Raw genomic sequence first — 18,282 nt, 5'->3', positions numbered from 1 at the left:
TGGGCAATCCCTTCCTTCCATCATCTCCCTGTATCAATGTTCTCGTCTCTTCTGTTTTGCCTTTTCTAGAATATCACATGCATGGACTCCAACATACAATACACCCTTGTTTCTCACTCCTGTCACTTGGCATAAGGTTTCGGAGTCACTCATGCACTGCAAACTGGTAGCCCTTTCTCTCTTGTGCTACTTTTACCATGTGTATGTGTCATCATTTGTTGACTTATATGCCAGTATTATGGCCATTATCAGTAGGATATGTGACAACCATGAGCTTGTTTGATATAATACATAAATTCCCATTTGTCAATAATATCTGAATGAAGTTGAAAAAGTACCTTTCAGATATATTCTACAAAAAAAAAAAAAAAAAAAAAAAAAAAAAAAAAAAGTTGTTGGGAATAGAGTGGCTGTGTGATCAACATTATACATTGTACATTGAGAGCCCCGCCTGGTCCATGTACTTATTCAGATTCAACAGGAGAAGAACATGGAGCCCAATCATGGCACTATGTGCATAACAGTGCCTCATGTTCTCAGTTTCTATGTCCTTTATGACCAAGGGTTTTCAGGATATTTTTTGTATACTTATTGGACATGTGTTGTACCGTTTTTGGTGAAGTAACTGTTGGCATGTTTCCCATTATTGTTTTGTTTTTTATGAGACAGGCATTCTCTGTGTAGCCATGGCTGTCCTGGAACTAGTTCTGCAGACCAGGCTGGCTTGGAACTCATAGAAATTTGTCTCCCAAGTGTTGGGATTAAAGGCATTTACCATCATTGCCCACCATTATCCACTATTTTTAAAGTAAAATTATTTGTCTCCTTATTTTTGAATTGTAAGGATTCTTTATAGACACAGGTTACAAGTAAGTATCATGCAAATAATTTTTACTGTTCTGTGGCTTTTCTTTCCTTTTAAATAAAAACAATGTTTTGGTTAATGCGTCTTTATCCAAATGTAGCACAGGCTGGCCTCAATCATAGAGCACTTCTCTTGTTTCAGCTTTGCAGAGGAGTGCTGGGATATGGTCATGGGCTATCATATCCTGCTGGCCTTTTGGAGCTGGAGTTAAGGAAGGGTGTGGGAGGGGAACCTCATGTGGTCCAGGCTAGCCTTGTTATGGAGCCAAAAATGACCTTGAATCTTGATTGTCTAGCCATTCTTCTCCCCAAGTCCTAGGATTGTATCTATCTACCATTACACTCAGCTTCTCTTTGCATCACACAAACTTTAAGTTACATTTATTTATTTATATGTGTATGTGTGCACTGGAACAAATGCATGTACATGTACATAGGTCAGAGGTCAATGTCTTGTGGTTGTTTTTATCCTTCCACCATGTGCATCCCAGGGATTAAAATTATGTTGTTTTGTGGACTAGTTTGATGGCAACATCATAAGAGCTAGAGTAGCCTGAGAGACTGCACTGTACTTGAGAAATGCTCTCATAATGTTGGCCGGGAGATGTAATCCCACAGGGAGTGGTGCTCCCTCTTGGCTGACAGTCCTGGGTGGTATAAGGAAGTCAACTGAGCAAGCCATCAAGAGCAATTAAGTAAGCCATGGCCCCTGCATCAGTTCCTGCTTCCAGGTTCCTGCCCTGTTTGAGTTCCTGTCCTGACTTCCTTCAATGATGGGCTGTGATGTGGAAGTGTAAGACAAATACATCCCAAGTTTCTTTTGGCATGGTGTTTCTTGACAGCACTAGACACTCTTAAGTCACCCGGCACACTTATAGCAAGTACCTTCATGGTTAAGCTATCTTGCCCAGTCCCTAGAGAAGCAGGCTATTTTTAATGTTCTCTTTCATGGTTTGAAGAACCAGTATGCTTCATTTCTTGTATGCTACTTATTTCTTTTCAATGTCCATGTTTTTATACTAAATTTCTGGTCAAATCCTTTACAGATACACTTTAAGAATATTTTGAAATGGCTGGCTTTTGTTGGGTGAGTTGAAAAACTCTTTTTCTCAATCTTCTGTTTGTCTTAGTTTTGCCTCAGAGGTCTTCTGGCAGGCTTCACATTCTACATTTAGTTTCAATATTTGTGGTTTAGATGTCAAACATGTACATTTATTTCTATAATTAAGAAAACAATTTTAAGACAGGGTCTTACTCCATAGCCCTGATAGGCTGGTCTGGAACTCATGACAATCTTCCTGCCTCAGCTATCCAAGTGCTGGGATTACAGGAATAAGCTAACACATACACATATTTATATATGTTTTGATGAATAACAAATATTTATGAAAGTGAATCACTGGTATGAGTAGGCAAATACTTAACTGCTAATAGTAATACATAGCAGTTATTTAAATGCATATTTGTGAGAATATATATGTAGCATATAAATAAAAAGATGAAATACTCCCATTAATGTCACATTTCTTTTCACCCCAGAAACTTTGGTCAAGAAAACATACTTGAAGATTATAATCAGACAATATAGCTTCAAGAATATAATCAGAAAAGCTACCACAGCTAAGTTTCCATAAAAAGGTACATATGAATTTGACAAAAACAGTTATTACAATGCCTATTTCCAGAGATGGAATGGTGGATACATTTAAGGGATGAGACTAGCAATGAACTCATTAATGGCTTTGGGACAGTCCCTTACCCTCCCTGGGACAGTTTCCTCTATCTATAAATCTAATATGACCTCACAGGGTTGCTGTGTGTATTGTGTAAAATGTGCATATGTGTAATGTGTATTAAGAGTATGTATACACTGTGAACAAGCAAACATTTATTTGAACAAATTTAAAACTCACATGGAAACAGTGTATTTACTGAAAAAGTAACTATTAGCATTTTACCTACTAGTTGCATTTAAGATCAGTAGCCATCATGGACAACAGCATAGTAATGTGTATTTTAATAGGGTTGAACATGAATTCCTTGTTCAATATGGTATTTGTTTATGAAGTCAATAAAAACCTAGGTAATCTCTTTGATGGTTAAACAGGAAATTTTAAGGACCTCCTAAGGAGAAGGAACCAGAAGAATCTGGGGACTAATGATTTATATTTCTAGGGAAATCACTAAGACAACTGTTCATCACATCTGTATTTGCAATAACAGAACTCAGAAACAGCCTAGGGTTTCAACATCCAGACATTGATGAAATTTGCTAAGTTATAACCAAATGCTAGCATTTGTTTGCATATGAGTTATGAAATGAGTGATATTTCCCTAATTAATAAATACTGTGAAAATTAAAGTAGGTAATATATTAGTATGAAATGTATATGTACATACATACATACATTAAAATTGCCCTTTAGTGAAAGCAATAAACTCATATATTCACATCCAGGTATAACAATAATCTATTCATTTGCCAATACATTCCACTATTATTTGCTACAGTCTTCAAACACATTAGATTCTTTGACATCATGTATCTGTCACTATGTTTCCTTTGAAATATATATCCCTAATCCTACTACCCACCCATCATCCTATAGATTAATGTTTCTATAATGGTCCTGGGGATCCAATTAAAGAGCCTTCCCCTTTTAACTTTACTAATCAACACATCTATATCCCATAAAAAAATCTTTTCTTTATATTTTCAATATTTCTAGAAAATTTATGTTTGGCAAATACAGAAATGTACTATGGTAAGTTTAAGAAGAAAAATACAACTCACACATAGTGTAATACACCTTTAATCCCAACAATTTTGAGGCAGATACAAGACTATCTCTGGGTTCAAGACCAGTCTTGTCTCCCTATATAGTGAGTTCTTGGCCATCTAGGGTTGCATACTGAGACTCCTCTCTTTCTGTCTTCAACACACACACACACACACACACACACACACACACACACACACACAAGCTAAATAAAGTGATGAACACAAGGCTGAACATTATTGAATGTTCAGATTTTCTCAGAGCTGTAAGTTTTCTTATCTGCAAAGTAGGGGCAGAGGTGAATGACCAAAGTCCCTTCTTGGTCTAGAAGTCTAAATACTAGGTTTGCTGAACTAGGAAAATAGGATCAAGCAATATGCACAGAAGTTATGGTCTCTCCTGCAAGCTTTCAAACGTCTCCTGAGCATTTTTGAGTCACATGAAAACTGAAAATTGAACAATTATGTACTCAGGTTAAAATACAGAACCATTAGAGTTGGGGCAATGTTCAAAACAATAATTGTGTTTAGAAAGATGAATTAACAATGCAGGTAAAATATAAACTATCAAGCTAGACTAAGTCTTTCAGAATTATCTAAATTACTGCATTCTACCACTGTCTTGCTTTGCTTCCTGTTGCTGGGATAAAACACTGACCAGAAGCAACGGGCAGAAAGGGTTTACTGGCTGACATGGTAAGGTCCATCCTGAGGGAGCTAAAGAAGGAACGCAAGCAGAAGCAGAGGAAGGAACCACAGAGGAACAGTGCGTATTGACTGTTTTCCTACAGCTTGCTCAGCTTGCTTTCTTTCCACAACCCAGATCACCTGCACAATAGTAGTGCTGCCTACAGTGGGCTGTGCCCTCCAGAGTCAACAATTAATTAAGGAAATGCCCTACAAATATGCCCATTGGCCACCCTGATGGAGAAAAATTCTCAGGTTGAGGTTCCCTCTGTACAAGTAACTCTAGTTTGTGTCAGGTTGATAAAAACCTAATCAAGACAACCATTAACCCTTTGTAACGCAATTAGTGATAGCCACAATAAAGGGAGAATCAAGTACTTAGTGCTTGACCTATGCTTGTAGAGGTAGACTTACCTTGTCAGATGCATAGACAGCATCAAACAGTCCCAGAAGGGTGACAGAGATTCCTACAGCTGGGCCATTTACTACTGCAACCAGAGGTTTGGGAAAGTCTATAAAACTGTTTACAAATTCCCTAAAGAAATGGAAATAAAATATCATTAAACACCCCAAAGTGGCAGCAGTAACTATACAAAGGAATGCATAAATCTGATATGACATCATTCCATAGGGCCACCTCCCCACTTTGGCCAAGGCTACCTATAAATATCACCTAATGTATTATCAGGTCATGGCTCCTGAAGGCTAAGGCCAGTTCACACCTTGTGCACTGAATTCACCATTGTGGGCCAGCTGTGACCTCAGAGATCTTGGTGGGTAACTACATGCATAAGTACATGTTACATAAGTGCATATTACACAGAGGGGGACTGAGAAATTTGGCAGAACTAGGACAGGAAGCCAAAGCCTAAAACTTCCTTCAACACCTTTCAAAACTGAATTCAAGAGTACTGTCTATTCACCTCTCTGCAAAAGAACTCACTAACTTCTCTGTCTGTTTCACTCCATACACTTTCCAGTATACCTCATGTAGAGGGTGGGATGAAGAGGGGGATCCGATGGGGAATCACAGTTAAGTGCATCAGCACAGACAAGTGGCTGTTTTACTGATATGTTAAGAATGAACTCTCTTGTGGGGATGAGGGGTTGACTCATTTGTTAAAGCATTTGCCATGTAAGTGTGGAGATGGACTAGAAGTTAAATTCCCAGAGTCTCAGTATATTTTCCTGGGTATGGAGGCCTATTTGTAATTGGCCCTAGTAGATCAAAATGGAAGCCTAGATCACGCATATGAGTGAGCTATGGGTTTGTGAGTTCTCTTTCAGTGAATAAAGTTAAAGAGTGAGCATGCTAGTCTTATGACAACTTGACACAATCAAGAATCATTTGGGAAGAAAGACTTTCAATTGAGAAAATGCTTCCATTATATTGGGCTATAGGCAAGTCTGTGGTGCATTTTCTTAATTAGTGATTGATGGATGTAGGGGGCCCAGCCTATCATGGGTGGTGCCACCGCAGGGCTGATAGTCATCATGCCATAAGAAAGCAGGGTGAGAAAGCCAGGAGGGAGTAAGCCAATAAACAATACTCCTCCATGGTCTCTGGATTGGTTCCTGCCTTCAGGTTCCTATACTTGTTGCCTTTGATGATGAACTGTGATGTGAAAATGAAACAGGAATAAACCTTTTCCTCCCCCAGTGTTCTGGGCATAGTGTTTTGTCACAAAACAGAAACTCTATGACAAAAACCAATGAAGAATGTTTCTGACAAAGAACTCAGATGCAACGTAACATACATGCATGTGTACCCTCCCACATGCTCACCATAAACAGACACACAAAAGTAGAGGGAAATAAAATTAACCCTCTAGCATCAAACACGTTCCACTCTTACCTCAGTACCACAGCACCCTTGCTTGCTGCCTCCTCCATTCCACCAGCAGCACTAGTGAAGTTAGTTAGGTCATTCCCACTGCAGTAGTAGTCACCAGCTCCTGTGAACAGTCAATCAACATAGCTACGATTCTTTCATATATCTACTCATGTGAGAGCAGATGTGTATCTGCTGTGTGCAGGGGAAGAACAGGGTGCAGGGGGAGCTGGTGTAGTCAAGATGAGTAGACAGACGGTCCACAGATCCCTGAAACATGGGGATTGGTACCAGGCTCTAAAGAATGTATTGTGTTCTTTCCTTTACAGTTGATCCTCCATACCCACAGGTTTTACATGTATAGATTCACCAAAAGAAAATATTTCAGGACCAAAACTATCATCAGTACTCAACATTCACAGACTTTTTTTCTTGTGACTGTTCATTCCTCAACAATGTAATGAATACTGACATAGCATCACTCTGTGTTAGGCATTAGAAGACATCCAGAGGGGATTCAGAATCCTTGGGCTGTGTGTGACTTCTATGCAAACACCACGTGATCCTACATAGGTTACATGAACGTAAAATGTTCTATATTGATGAGAGTCATGGAACTAATTCCCAGAGAATGCATAGGGGGACTGTATGCACATACCTGTGAAAGAGTTCAATACATGGGACAGGCAAGACATTTAGAGTAACACACTTTAACAATAACAATGTACCATATAAAACATACTGCTATTTTTTTTTTTTAGCAACTTCTACTTATTTTCAGACCAAGGTTGATGACATGTCACTGAAGATCTGGGAGGCAAAACCCCTGAAAGGAGCATTCAGTTAAGAGGGGCTGACACCTCAGAATGTTCCAGATGCTCTTTGTACCCTGTCATCCCAGCTGCCTGGGATGTCATGTACAGCCTTACCAACAGAGTAAAAGGTCTGTCCAATATCATAGAACTTATACCGATTGAACTGAGAAATATGCACTCTTTCATTTCATGAATTTCACCAAGCCATTCTATAAGAATCATCCATATTTTTGCATGTATGAAGCATTCATTTCTTGCTGAAAAGACTACAGGTTTTGGACAGATGAGGTATTTTCTGCTATGGCTTTTATGAATCAGACAGCACAAGCTTTACTTCATCAGTCAGGAGGTATTTTCTGTTATGGCTTTTGTGAATCAGACAGCACAAGCTTTACTTCATCAGTCAGGTGTGCTGTCTGATTCATCAGGATTAATTATCAAAGAGTGGTTTCATTATGTGCATGATATACGGTGCATTTATAAATAAACCACCGAAGCTCTAGAAAAGATCTGGAATCAATATCAATTGTCTTTCTAGTAAGATATTCCTTAAAGTAGAAATTGAAAGTCTATGAAAATTTCTTACCTGTGAAAACAGTTATGGCTGAGTTGTCGGTGCTAGCATTTTTAAGTGCAAGCATGATATCCTGATACATCTTTGTGAATAGAAAGAGAGAAAAGTACAATAAAAATGAGATTCATCATCCAGTTGATTGAGCCACTAAATCTGTCTGCAAGCCCTCTCAACACAGTCTCAAAGAAATTTTTTTTAAGACTTACTTATTTCAGTTTATATATGTGAACAAGCGAGACAAAGCTCTGGAACTTTGGAGCTGGACAGTTATTGTGCTCCAATGGGGATGGGGCCAGGGAAGGACATGAGGTAGCACACAGCTTGCTAGAACTGTTGAGGTTGCTACAGAAGGCCAGAGGAAAGGTGGCTGAGGAAACCGTCCCAGAAACAGCACCTCAGCTGTGGCTTCTAGGAAGGGGAAGTGTCCTGGGCAGTCCGGGAAGCCATAGCTAATGCAGAGGCTAGATTTCTGAGACCCTGTGCTAGGTTGCAGGGCACTGGGCTGGATCGTTTCTGTAAATCTTGCTGTAATTATAGTTTTCCAAATTGGTATAGGTTTTCCTTTAAGAAGATTCAGTGTGGGAAAGAGTTGTGAGGAGGGTGAGGACTTCTAAAGACATTGGCAAAATAAAAATACACATTTAATATGTGAATCATGACATGGCTGGTTCCCTAAGGCAGGGGACAGGAAATTGTCCCTGCGAATTATAACAAAGGAGACACTTAAGGCAAGGTGACTGGCTACAGCCAGGGTCAGGAAAGAGACGGATCAATTTAGATTCTCCTGCTTTCCAGCTATAAGAACTTATCAAGTTACTTCTCAACCTGCTGAACTATTTTGTTAAATAACAGTGTCAAGGTTCACTTGTCTACAATATGCAGCTGTAATTACCCTGCTTACATAGAAGTAACTCAGCACAAGCAGAGTTCTCAGTATTAAGTGACTTATCAACTGGAAGGATCATAGCAACATTACAAGATTCTTCTGCTTCAAAGGAGCATGGCATCCTATGCTGTAGATGGCAGCCTTGACCCCCCCCTCCAGTTCATATCCTAGAATATGATAAACCTCCTGTAATTAGGAGGAGGGGTTCAAGCGATTTACTTATTATCAGTGAGTTCTAGGAGAAATTCAAAATTGCCCTGTGAAGTAGCTCACTCACTCAGTGCTATTACTGGTCTGCTGCAAATAAAGTCTTTCTCTCAGTTCTCCCTACAAAGAATGGTCCAAAGCATGGTCATGTAAAAGACTCATGGTGTAAGTGGTTTCTGTGCATCTCTATCAATTCTCTTTCATTTACATTGATTTGTGTTTCCATTCATAGAAAAGTTTCATTGCCTTCTAGATATTTAGAACTTTTTAGAAACTCTGAAGTTCTAAACAGTGCCCAAATCTAGTGAGTTAAGCCAGAAATGATAAATTTCTTCCAAAAAATATGAATAAGCTGAAATTCTACAGTTGCACTCATGAAAGAAATATGAGATAGAAAAATGTGATCATGCCCTGAGCATCACCTGGAAGGTTATGGCATTCTTTTTGGTGGGCCGATTGAACATGATCTTTGTGATGCCATCTTCAGAGGATACCACAATGTCCTTAGACTCCTGCACTTTCTCATCGGCTCCATGGGTTCCCTGGCTAGAGGCTTCAGATGAAGGACTCAAACTGGACACCAGATCCACATAGTTCTGCCTGGCAGTTTCCTGAGGATGACAAAGACATTCAGCCTTTAAAACAAGCAATTTGAGAACCATACTACGCTAATAAAAACCACTATACAATAAAGAGAAGACCCATGGAGAGGTGACCCATATGTGTAATTCTAGCCTCTGAGAGGCTGAGGTAGTAGGATTGTTGAGTTCAAGGCCAATCTAGGCTATAGTAGTAAGGGGGAGGGGATTAAAAATTCCAAAGGCTCTAGTAAGGTCCAGTTAATAATAGTAAACAAACATACCTTTGGCAGGCTGCCAAGGGCATTCCATGCTTCCCACTTGGCTTTATTGACCAGGTCAAACACACCTGGCTTAGGCACATTACAGGGTCCGTCTGTGGCCTATAAAGAACACAAGTGTCATTAAGATGGAAGAGAAAGCTCTTGAGAAAATGGTTCTCAAAACCTAAGAGTTCATAAATTTTATAATCCTGACCAGTTGTCACAGGAAGTGAAATCACTGAGCCAATTTTCAAAAGTCACAGAGCATGTGGAAAGTCCACACAATATTCTAAAATCCCATCTGTGGGGATAGAATCAGATATTGAGTGATAAATTCCTATCTGCTCAAAAGGCTATCGCTGGTGCAGTAGGGATGGGGTCTTCAGTTCCTGGTTCCCAGTAGGCTTAGCTGAGTGCCACTCCAGGAAATAAAAATAAAAAAAAAAAACAAAAAAAAAAAAACTAATTTTATTTGAGGTTGGTGAAGCAGGTATCCTGAAATGAATAAAGTACCCCACTTAGCTACTTCTCAGAAGTCATTTTTATTTTCCAGACTGGGTTTCTCTGTTTTGCTTTGGAGCCTGTCCTGGAACTAGCTCAGTAGACAGACCAGGCTGGCCTTGAACTCACAGAGATATGCCTGCCTCTGCCTTCCAAGTGCTGGGACTAAAGGCATGAGCCACCAAGGCCCAGTTTCAAAAGTGATTTTTAAACTACTTAAATTTTATTAATTTTGTCATAGAGTGAGTTAGTGGGGGACATAAGAGGCTTGAAAATCAAGGGTGGTGAAGGTCCTGATTCATACATACGAAGTTGCCCAATGGAGTCAGCATCTGGGCACTTACAGGGAACCGAATTCACAAAGAGTTGCTCTTCCCTCTGCTAATGGAAGCCTAAGGATCTCCTGGGGACTCAGACAGTGGCTTCTATTTGTTTCTAGCCCTTGCATTTCTCCATCCCAACTCTGACTAGCCCTACCCCCTACAGTCCTCAAAGCTTAAGGCTGAGCAGTTTCCAAGATCACCTCAGTTCAAATCCACTAGAAAGATTCACAGTGCCTCTCTACAAGCTGTGGTATTCATGGTTATATTTCCTCACAGGGAAAGGACAGAGACTTAAATAAGCTGAGGGCAAAGGCTCACAGGATAGAGTTCAGAGGCCAGGTCAATGTGATACTCATATTGTCCTCTCCCAAGAGTCAGGAAGGGGAAATGAATACCCCAGACTGAGGGATATATGAGAATACATGTGGAGTATTGCCAATGAATATGCTCTCTGCAGCTTCCTTGTCCAATCTTTGCCAGACCCTTAACCCATGGCCAAACCCTGAGACCACCTTGTACGCTAGATCCACTGCTAGACTCTCTGGATAAACAAAGATGCTTGTACCAGGCATGACAGTTCATGGGGTTAGAGAATACCCCTAGTAGCTGAAGCAAAGTCTTTTTGGACAAGTAAAATTCTTGAATGTGCACATCCATTTTTGTTTACCTAGGGTTTCTGTTGCTGTGATAAAAAAAAATCATGAGCAAAAGCAACTTTGGAGGACAGGGCAGTAGGTAGAGACAGCCATGCTCTCTCATATATCCCATATTAATCATTTACCAGGAAAATGCCCAATAGACTTGTCTACAAGCCAATCTTCCCCGAGGCATTCTCTCAATAGAGTCCCCTTTCCCAAATGATTCTAGCTTATGTCAAGTTAACAGAGAAAAACAACCATGACACCCACATGAAGAGACACTCATGCTAATCACATGCTAGAAAATAATAAAAACAATAAATGATAACACAGGAGGTCAGGATTGCAGACATAGGGGTGAAGCCATTACAACCTTTAGTTCCTCAATGGTTATAAAAATTTTCAAAGGTTCACAGATATATGAGTTACAATATCCAATTAATCAATCTAACCTCTTATTTAATTTTACCTTATGGGCTTCACCTATTTTCTTTTTTATGTTTATTATAATTGGTTTCAAACATCCCAAATTCCACATTATTTCATCCTTAAAATAGTTACTATCAATTTTCTCAGAACACCAACATTTTATTATAGAATCCTGGCACCAATAACAATATCCAGGACAGGCCTGTTTTTGGTCTGCCTTCTGGGGCCCTGCTCAGAGCCTCCTGAGACCTGGGGCCTGCAAGTGCACACTGAACAGTCTGCCAGCATCCTGGTTCCCCGTTTGTCCATTGAGATAAACTTGGGACTGTTTCCAGCCTGCCTTTGGGGGTCCTGATCTGAGCCTCCTGAGGCCTGGGGCCAGCACAGCATGGAGGAGACCATCCAGGTGCACCATCCTGCCCAAAATCTACCAGCTGCCTGGTCCTGCCTCTGCCTCCCACCTTCTAGTATCCTCCTAGGAGCTTCCTGGGAACTTAAGACTGTGTCCCAGGGGTATCCCAGGGGACCAGCCCATCCACAGTCTGCCAGCACGTTAGTCCAACCTCCATCCACTGGACGAGGACAGCCATCAGAATATTGGACCTGCTTGCACCCACCCTAAGAGAACATTGGTCATGTACTCACCAGGAGAGGGAGAGACCCCACTGGTACTCATTGGAAGAAGGGATGGGTAGACAACCATATAAGAACACAGTCAATAACAGAAAGCTCAATATGACACCCCCAGAGTCTAGGGACTCCACACCAGCAAGACATGAACATCCCAACACAGATGAAGCAGAAGAGAATGACCCTAACAACAACTTCATGAAGATGATAGAGACCCTAAAAGAGGAAATGAAAAAATCCTTTAAAAAAATGGAAGAAAACAAACCAAAACTGCAAGACATCAACAAGTCTCTTAAGGAAAGCCAAGGGGGAAAAAAAACCAAACAGATTAAAAAAAAAAAAAATTCAAATCGTCCATTATCTGAAAACTGAAGAAGACAATAAAGAAAACACAAACTGAGGGAATGCTGGCAATAGAAAAGCAGGGTAAACAATCAGGAAGTACAGATGCAAGCATAACCGATAGAATACAAGAGATGGAAGAGAAAATCTCAGGCATTGAAGATATACTAGTAGAAATAGATACATAGACCAAAAAAATCTTAAGTATAACAAATCCCTAACACAAAACATCCAGGAAATATGGAACACTGTGAAAAGGCCAAATCTAAGAATAATAGGTATAAAAGAAGAGGAAGAAACTCAACTCAAAGGTGCATAAAATATATTCAACAAAATCACAGAAGAAAATTTCCCAATCTGAAGAAGGACATGCCAATGAAAGTATAAGCTTACAGAACACCAAATAGAGTGGACTCCAAAAAAAGTCCCCTTGCCACATAATAATCAAAACACTTATCATACAGAATAAAGAAAGAATATTAATAACAACAAAGGAAAAAGGCCAAGTAACATATAAAGGCAAACCTTTCAGAATTATACCTGACTTCTCCACAGAAACTCTGAAGGCCAGAAGGTCCTGGATAGATATTCTACCAACACTAAGAGACCATAAACACCAGCCCAGACTACCACACCCAGCAAAGCTTTCAATAACTATAGATGGATAAAGCAAGATATTCCATGACAAAACTTATCAACTAATCCAGCCCTATAGAAAGTTCTGGAAAGAAAACTCCAACCCAAGAAAGTTAAGTACACCCACAAAAAATGTAGGCAGTAGATAATACCACTTTACCAACAGCCATAAGAAAAATGGGGGGAAATCCACACATAATACCACCACCAATAACAAATCCAAAAACAAACAAGAATGAACAATCAATGGCCATTAATACCCCTCAATATTAATGGCCTTAACTTACCTATAAAAAGACACAGGTTAACAGAATGGATACGAAGACAGATTCCATCCTTCTGCTGCATATACAAGAAACACTTCAAAGACAGGGTTAAGGGTTGGGGAAAGATTTTCCAAGAAACAAGTGGGTATTGCAATTCTAATATCTAACGAATTAGACTTTAAACCAAAATCAATCAAAAGAGATGAAAAGGGCATTTGTTATTCATCACAAGAGAAATCCAACAAGATGAAGTCTCAATTCTGAACATCTATGCCTCAAACACGAAGGCACCGACCTTCATAAAAGAAACATTACTAAAACTCAAATCACATATAAAACCTCACACACTTAGTGTGGGAGATTTCAACACCCCACTCTTAACACTAGACAGGACCACCAGACAGAAACTTAACAAAGAAACAAGGGACTAACAGAAGTTATGACCCAATTGGGTTTAACAGCCATTTATAGAATATTCCATCCAAACAAAAGAGAATATATCTTCTTCTCAATGCCACACAGAACCTTTTCTATAATCGACCACATACTCGGCAATACAGCAAACCTCATTAAGTACAAAAACTTTGGAATAACCCCCTGTATCTTATCAGACCATGCTTTAAATTTAGAATTCAACAACACAAATTGCAGAAACTCTACAAACTCATGAAAATTGAACAACGTGCAATTGCACTATTCCAGGGTCAAGGAAGACATAAAGAAAGAAAGTAAAGACTTCTAGAATTCAAAGAGAAGGAATGCACAAAATACCCAAACTGATGGGATATTTTGAAAGCAATGTCTAGAGGAAAGTTCATAGCACTAAGTGCACACATGAAGAAACTGGAGAATAGTCACATCAGAGAACTAACAGCATAACTGAAAGCTCTAGAACAATAAGAAGCAAAATCACCCAGGAGGAGTAGACACCCAGAAATAATCAAATTGAGGGCTAAAATCAATAAAGTAGAAACTGGGAAAACAATACAAAGAATCAATGTAACAAAGAGTTAGTTCTTCTAGAAAATTAACAAGATAGACAAAGCTTTATCCAAACTATGCAAAGGGCAGGGAAAGAACATGCAAATTAACAAGATCAGAAATAAAAAAGGGAAGATAACAACAGACACTGAGGAATTTCATAGAATCTTCAGGTCATACTTTGAAAACCTGAATTTCATAAAATTTAAAAATTCAACGGACATAGACAGTTTTCTGGATAGATACCACTTACCAAAATTAAATCAAGACTAGATAAGCAATTTAAATAGTCTCCCAACCAAAAAAAAAAAAAGCCCAGGACCAGGTGGATTCAGTGCCGATTTCTACCAGAAATTCAAAGAAGAGCTAATACCAATACTCCTCAAATTGTTCCACACAATAGAAGCAGAGGTTCATCAAACTCTTTTCACAAGGCTACAATTACTTTAGTACCCAAGGCAGACAAAGACACAACTAAGAAAGAGAACTACAAGCCAATATCCTGCATGAACATTGATGCAAAAATATTCAATAAAATACTTGCAAATTAAATACAAGAATACATCAGAGAAATCATCCACCATGACCAAGTAGGCTTCATCCCAGGGATGCAGGGATGGTTAAATATATGAAAATCTATCAATGTAATCCACCACATAAACAAACTTAAAAAGAAAAACCACATGGTAATTTCACTAGATGCTGAAAATACCTTTGACAAAATCCAACACCCCTTCATGATTAAGGTCTTGGAGAGATCAGGGATGACAGGAACATACCTAAACATAATAAAAGCAATATACAGCAAACCAACAGCCAACATCAAACTAAATGAAAAGAAACTCAATGTGATTCTTCTAAAATGAGGAACAAGACTTGAAGTTCTAGCTATAGCAATAATAAAACAAAAGAATATCAAAGAGATACAAATTGGAAAGAAAGAAGTCAAACTCTCACTATTTGCAGATGATATGCTATTGAGTCTTTAAAGAAAGAAATTAAAGAAGATACCAGAAAATGGAAAGATCTCCTATGCTCTTGGATAAGTAGGATCAACATAGTAAAAATGGCAGTCTTGCCAAAAGCAATCTACAGATTCAATGCAATCCCCATCAAAATTCCAGCACAACTCTTCACAGACCTTGAAAGAACAACACTCAACTTCATATGAAAACAGAAAATAAAATAAAAAAAGACCCAGGATACCGTACAATAAAGGAACTTCAGAAGGCATCACCATCCCTGACTTCAAGCTCTATTGTAGTCATGAAGACAGCTTGATATTGGCACAAAAATAGACAGGAAGACCAATGGAATAGAATTGAAAACCCTGAAATTAACCGCATACTTACAAACACCTGATTTTTTTTTTTTTACAAGGAAACTAAAATTATACAAAAGAAAGCATCTCAACAAATGGTGCTGGCATAAGTGGATCCTGACGTGTAGAAGACTGCAGATAGATCCATATCTATTGCCATGCACAAAACAAGTCCAAATGGATCAAAGACCTCAACATAAACCCAGATACACTGAACCTCTTAGAAGAGGAAGTGGGAGGTACCCTTGAACGAATTGGTACAGGAGAATGCTTCTTGAACATAACTCCAATAGCAGACACTAAGATCGACAATCAATAAATGGGACCTCTTGAAACTGAAAAGCTTCTGTAAGGCAAAGCACACAGTCAACAAGACAAAACGGCAGCCCACAGAATGGCAAAAGATATTCACCAATCCCACATCTGACAGAGGGATGATTTCCAAAATGCACAAAGGACTCAAAAAGCTAGTTATCAAAACACCAAATAATCCAATTAAAAAGTGGGGTACAGAACTAAATAGAGAATTCTCAATAGAGGAATCTACAATGGCTGAAAGACACTCCCTTAAGAAAGTGCTCAACATCCTTAGCCATTAGGGAAGTGCCAATCAAAACAACTCTGAGATACTATCTTACTCCTGTCAGAATGGCTAAAATCAATGACACCAAAGACAGTTTATGCTGGAGATAATGTGGAGAAAGGGTTGTGTACACTCCTCCACTGCTGGTGGGAGGGCAAACTCGTACAGCCACTTGGAAATCAGTATGGCAATTCTTCAGGAAAGTGGGTATTAGTCTACCTCAAGATCCAGCAATTCCACTCTTTGGCATATACCCAAAAGATGCACATTCATACATCAAGGACATCTGTTCAACTATGTTCCCAGCAGCAATACTTGTAATAGCCAGAACCTGGAAGCAACCTATATTCCCCTCAAGTGAAGAATGGATGGAGAAAATGTGGTACATTTATACAATGGATTACTACTCAGCAGAAAAAAAAAATGGAATCTTAAAATTTGCAGGCAAATGGATGTAACAAGAAACCATCTTGAGTGAGGTAATGCAGTCACAAAAAAAAAACACAGCACGTAATCACTCATATATATGGATTTTAGACATAGAGCAAAGGATTAGCAGTCTACAATCCACACCACTAGAAAAGCTAGGAAACAAGGAGGACCCTCAGAGAGACACATATGATCCCCTGGAAAAAGGGAAAGGAACAAGATCTGCTGAACAAATTGGGAGCATCTGGGGAGGGGAGAGGAAGTTAGGAGAAAGAGACAGGGAGAGGGGGACATGAGGGAGCAAAAAGATTGAGTCAAGGGAATAATAGAGGAGACTAAGAAAAGAGACACCATAATAGAGGAAACCAGTATAAGTTTTAAGAGATATCTGGCCTAGGGAAATGTCCACAGACCTACAAGGATGACCTCCAACTAAGAATCTAAGCAATAGTGGAGAGGCTACCTTAGATGCCCTTCCCAGATAATAAGATTGATAACTACCTTACATGCCATGCTAGAGCCTTCATCTAGTAGCTGATGGAAGCAGAGGCAGATACCCACAGCTAAACACTGAACTGAACTCTTGGAATCAAGTTGCAGACAGAGAGGAGCGATGAGAAAAGGGGTCAAGACCAGGCTGGAGAAACCCACAGAAACAGCTGACCTGAATAAGGGGGAGCTCATGGAATCCAGTCTCATTGCTGGGAAGCCAGAATAGGACTGACCCAGATTCCCTGAATGTGGTGTTAGTGGGGAGGACTGGGAAATCTATGGGGCCTCTTGTACTGGATCAGTATTTATCACTAGTTTCTGAATGGACTCTGGGAGCCCATTCCACATAGAGGGACACTCCCTCAGCCTAGACACATGGGGGAGGGCTTGGGCCCTGCTCCAAATGATATGACAGACTTGAAGACTCCTCATGGAAGTCTGCTCCCTGGGGAGTAGAAAGGAGATGGAATGGGAGTTGGTGGGGAGGAAAAGGAGAGGGCAGGACGATGCGGAAATGGGATTTATGTGTAAAATAAGCTTGTTTCTAATTTAAATGGTAAAAATTATATTAAAAAAGAAAAATATCCAGGACACCACTAAATAATGCTGGTATAACTCAGTCAATACACAAATTTCCCCACTTGCCTTGAAACACCTTTTCAGTGAGTTACTCTAATCAGGAAAGGCGCAAAAGCATGGGCCAGACATAAATGTGAGTATCATATTTTTCAAATCTCTTTATTCTGGACAGAAGCAGAGAGGCCAGGCTACTCTGTGCTTTGATAGTGTATCAAGACCCAACATTAAAAGGAAACACAATAAAGCCTGCATCACATACCCCAAAGGGGTGTCAGCCATGCAGCCCAACCATTCATGCTGCCTGTTAGCAACAAATGGACTTGAGGAATCACTTGCTCAGAATGTGTTTCAATAACATCAGATTCGGGCTATTACCTGCTTATACAGTGCGTAGAGTTTCAGCTTCACTTGGTTTCCTGGGTCCTGCTTCAAGAGTTTCACTTGGTTCATTGCATTTTCAAAGTCTTGCTGACTGGCTCTCATCGTTGGTCTGCCCAAGTGCACCTGAGCCACTGGGAACCTAAAGACCTGCAGAAGACTACAAACAGTGGTTTCTGTTTGTTCCTAGCCCTTCACTCCCACAGCAGAATTGCTGATTGGTTCCAACCCATATTAATCAAAATGACTGCTTATCTGCAATATTTTCTC

General features: G+C 39.6%; 1 protein-coding gene across 3 annotated transcripts in view; it reads right to left on the bottom strand.

Moving 5' to 3' along the window:
• Eci2 (enoyl-CoA delta isomerase 2) overlaps positions 1 to 18,282 on the bottom strand; it is a 47,794-nt gene that overhangs the window by 3,192 nt on the left and 26,320 nt on the right. For all 3 annotated transcript variants that reach the window (XM_051194447.1, XM_051194446.1, XM_051194448.1), the window contains exons 2-7: positions 18,010 to 18,172; positions 9,506 to 9,604; positions 9,066 to 9,254; positions 7,563 to 7,632; positions 6,186 to 6,285; positions 4,745 to 4,865 (exon numbers count right to left, since the gene is read on the bottom strand). In XM_051194447.1, the coding sequence (XP_051050404.1) occupies positions 4,745 to 4,865; positions 6,186 to 6,285; positions 7,563 to 7,632; positions 9,066 to 9,254; positions 9,506 to 9,604; positions 18,010 to 18,117 (687 nt within the window). In that variant the 5' untranslated portion in view covers positions 18,118 to 18,172. The remainder of the gene's footprint in view (positions 1 to 4,744; positions 4,866 to 6,185; positions 6,286 to 7,562; positions 7,633 to 9,065; positions 9,255 to 9,505; positions 9,605 to 18,009; positions 18,173 to 18,282) is intronic.

Source organism: Phodopus roborovskii, unplaced genomic scaffold, assembly GCF_943737965.1.
Source record: "Phodopus roborovskii unplaced genomic scaffold, PHOROB, whole genome shotgun sequence".
Classification (NCBI taxonomy): Eukaryota; Metazoa; Chordata; class Mammalia; order Rodentia; family Cricetidae; genus Phodopus; species Phodopus roborovskii.
This window is presented reverse-complemented; position numbering and strand designations above follow the sequence as displayed.